Source organism: Terrapene carolina, unplaced genomic scaffold (genome assembly GCF_002925995.2).
Source record: "Terrapene carolina triunguis isolate 2854851 unplaced genomic scaffold, T_m_triunguis-2.0 Scaffold44959, whole genome shotgun sequence".
Classification (NCBI taxonomy): Eukaryota; Metazoa; Chordata; order Testudines; family Emydidae; genus Terrapene; species Terrapene triunguis.
This window is the reverse complement of record NW_020709310.1, coordinates 1-2,092: the sequence shown is the minus strand read 5'-3', so window position 1 is coordinate 2,092 and position 2,092 is coordinate 1. Positions and strand designations below refer to the sequence as shown.

The 2,092-nt window shown below is 62.7% G+C and overlaps 1 protein-coding gene across 1 annotated transcript; it reads left to right on the top strand.

The window, feature by feature from the left end:
• Positions 1 to 3: 3 nt before the first annotated feature.
• On the top strand, positions 4 to 1,541 carry LOC113405603 (transmembrane protein 151A-like; the record flags this gene model as incomplete). The annotated part of the gene is made up of 1 exon (XM_026646822.1): positions 4 to 1,541. A coding segment is annotated over one exon (894 nt), but the record flags the coding sequence as incomplete, so codon positions are not given.
• Between the last annotated feature and the right edge of the window lie 551 nt (positions 1,542 to 2,092).

The window sequence follows — 2,092 nt, the reverse complement described above, 5'->3', positions numbered from 1 at the left end:
GATGCCTACACCACCACGCAGGTGTACCATGAGCGGGTCAACACCCATGTAGCTGAGAGCCACTTTGACTACACGGCCCACGGCGTGCGTGACGTCTCCAAGGAGCTGCTGGGCCTGGCTGAGCATCCGGCCACGCGCCTGCGCTTCACCAAGTGCTTCAGCTTTGCCAGCGCTCGGGCCGAGGCTGCCTACCTGGCGCAGCGGGCACGCTTCTTCGGCCAGAACGAGGGGCTGGACGACTACCTGGAGGCACGAGAGGGCATGCGGCTCCAGGATGTCAACTTCCAGGAGCAGCTGATGGTCTTCCCTGAGCCAGGGCGCCCTCCCTGGTTCGCCCGGCGCTGGGCCTTCTGGGCAGCCTCACTGGCGCTTCTGTCCTGGCCGCTACGGGTGCTAGCCGGGTATCGCACAGCCAACGTGCACTACCACGTGGAGAAGCTCTTTGGTACTGAGGATGGGCCCGGCTCCCAGGAGCCCTCTGGCTACGGGCGCCCCATCCCACGTGTGGCCACGGTGGACATGACAGAGCTGGAGTGGCACATCTGCTCCAACCGCCAGCTGGTGCCCAGCTACTCAGAGGCGGTGCTGATGGATGCTGCCATGGCAGGCGGTGCCTACCTGCGGGGCTGGCAGCGCTGCCGTCGTACGCTGAGCAGCAACTCGCTCCCCTCTTGCAGCACCCGGGCCCTCTATGCCCGCCTGCCCTTCAGCCGAAGCCGCTTCTCGCTGGGCCGGAGCATCTTCCGCAGCCTGAGTGGGGGCGGGACAGAGAGGCAGCCCCTGGGGAATCCACCCTGCTACCACGACGCCCTCTACTTTCCGGTGATCATCATGCGCAGTGGGGAGACGTGTCCCCCACAGGGCACCCCGGGCACAGCGGCTGGGACGCCTCTCTGAACTCAGAGCACAGCCAGGAGCATGGATGGATGCCCAGAGACAGGAAAAAAACAACTAAGTTACCCCTGGGGAACAATTGAGCCTCCTTCCCCTACCCTGGGGACCCCAGTGCTTGTGGCACACAGGCCCTGGCTGAGTTAGAACAAGGGGAGCCACTTCACAGCAAAACCAGTGTGTGCTCTCGGCTCCCCAGGTGTAGATCCAGTCACCCACTGAGGGCTACGGGGTCAGGGCTGGATTCTGATCTCAGCTCCTGTGGGTGGAATTGGATTCCAGAGGTTAGACTGAGCCCAGGCCTGGGATAGGGACATTGACAGACCTGTGCAAAGGGGGAGCCTAGGGCAGGGGGCAGCCTTCCCCAGGTGTGCCAGATGAGCAGGGGGGGATGGGACTTCCCTTGGAGGTGACTGGGGCTGCCCTAAATCCCTGATAGTTGGAGGACCTTGATGCTGTGGGTTCTGTGCCTCACCCCTCCCTCCCCAGGGCTGGGACCCCCATGGCAGAGTGAGGCTGGGGGATAGTTTAATTTCCTCTCAAACCTCCCCCCAAAGTATCTATTCTGCCCTGGCACCCCTCTCTCCCTGAGGCTGTGCCAAGGGGTTGGTGGTTAAATGGTGCATGCCCGGGCAGGCCTGGCTGGAGTGAGCGTGACAGTGAATAAAGTGACACAAACCCACAGCAGAGTCTGGGTGTGTGGCTGTGCTGCCTGCTTCTGGAGGGGATGAGCCAGGCCATCTGTCTGTCCCCACTGCTGCCCACTGTTGGAGGGGACAGCTGTGCTGTGTCAGTCTATCGCCCCTTGCTGAAGGGGGCTGAGCCCTGCGTTCTCTGGGTGTTGGTGTCTGCTGCCCCGTTGGAGAGGATGAGCCTGGCTCTGTGTGTGTGTGTGTGGTGGTGGTGGGGTCCCCTGCTGGAGGAGCTAAGTCCAGACCAGGGTGCAGTGGGTGTGGCTGTGGTCATGGCATGAGCTGTGCTCTGTGTGCACGCAGGTATCCCCCCGCTGCATCTCAGCACCGGGTGAGGGAGTCCTGTATGAACAGTCCCCATGCCCCACCCCAGAGGCAGCTGGCCCTCAGCACTGCCCAGGACCCTCAGAGACTCTATTGCAGACCCTACTGGGACAGGGCCCTTTAAGAGTGAGTGGCCACTCATGAGCCACTCTGGCAGGAGCAGATGGGCTCAACTGCTCAAGTGC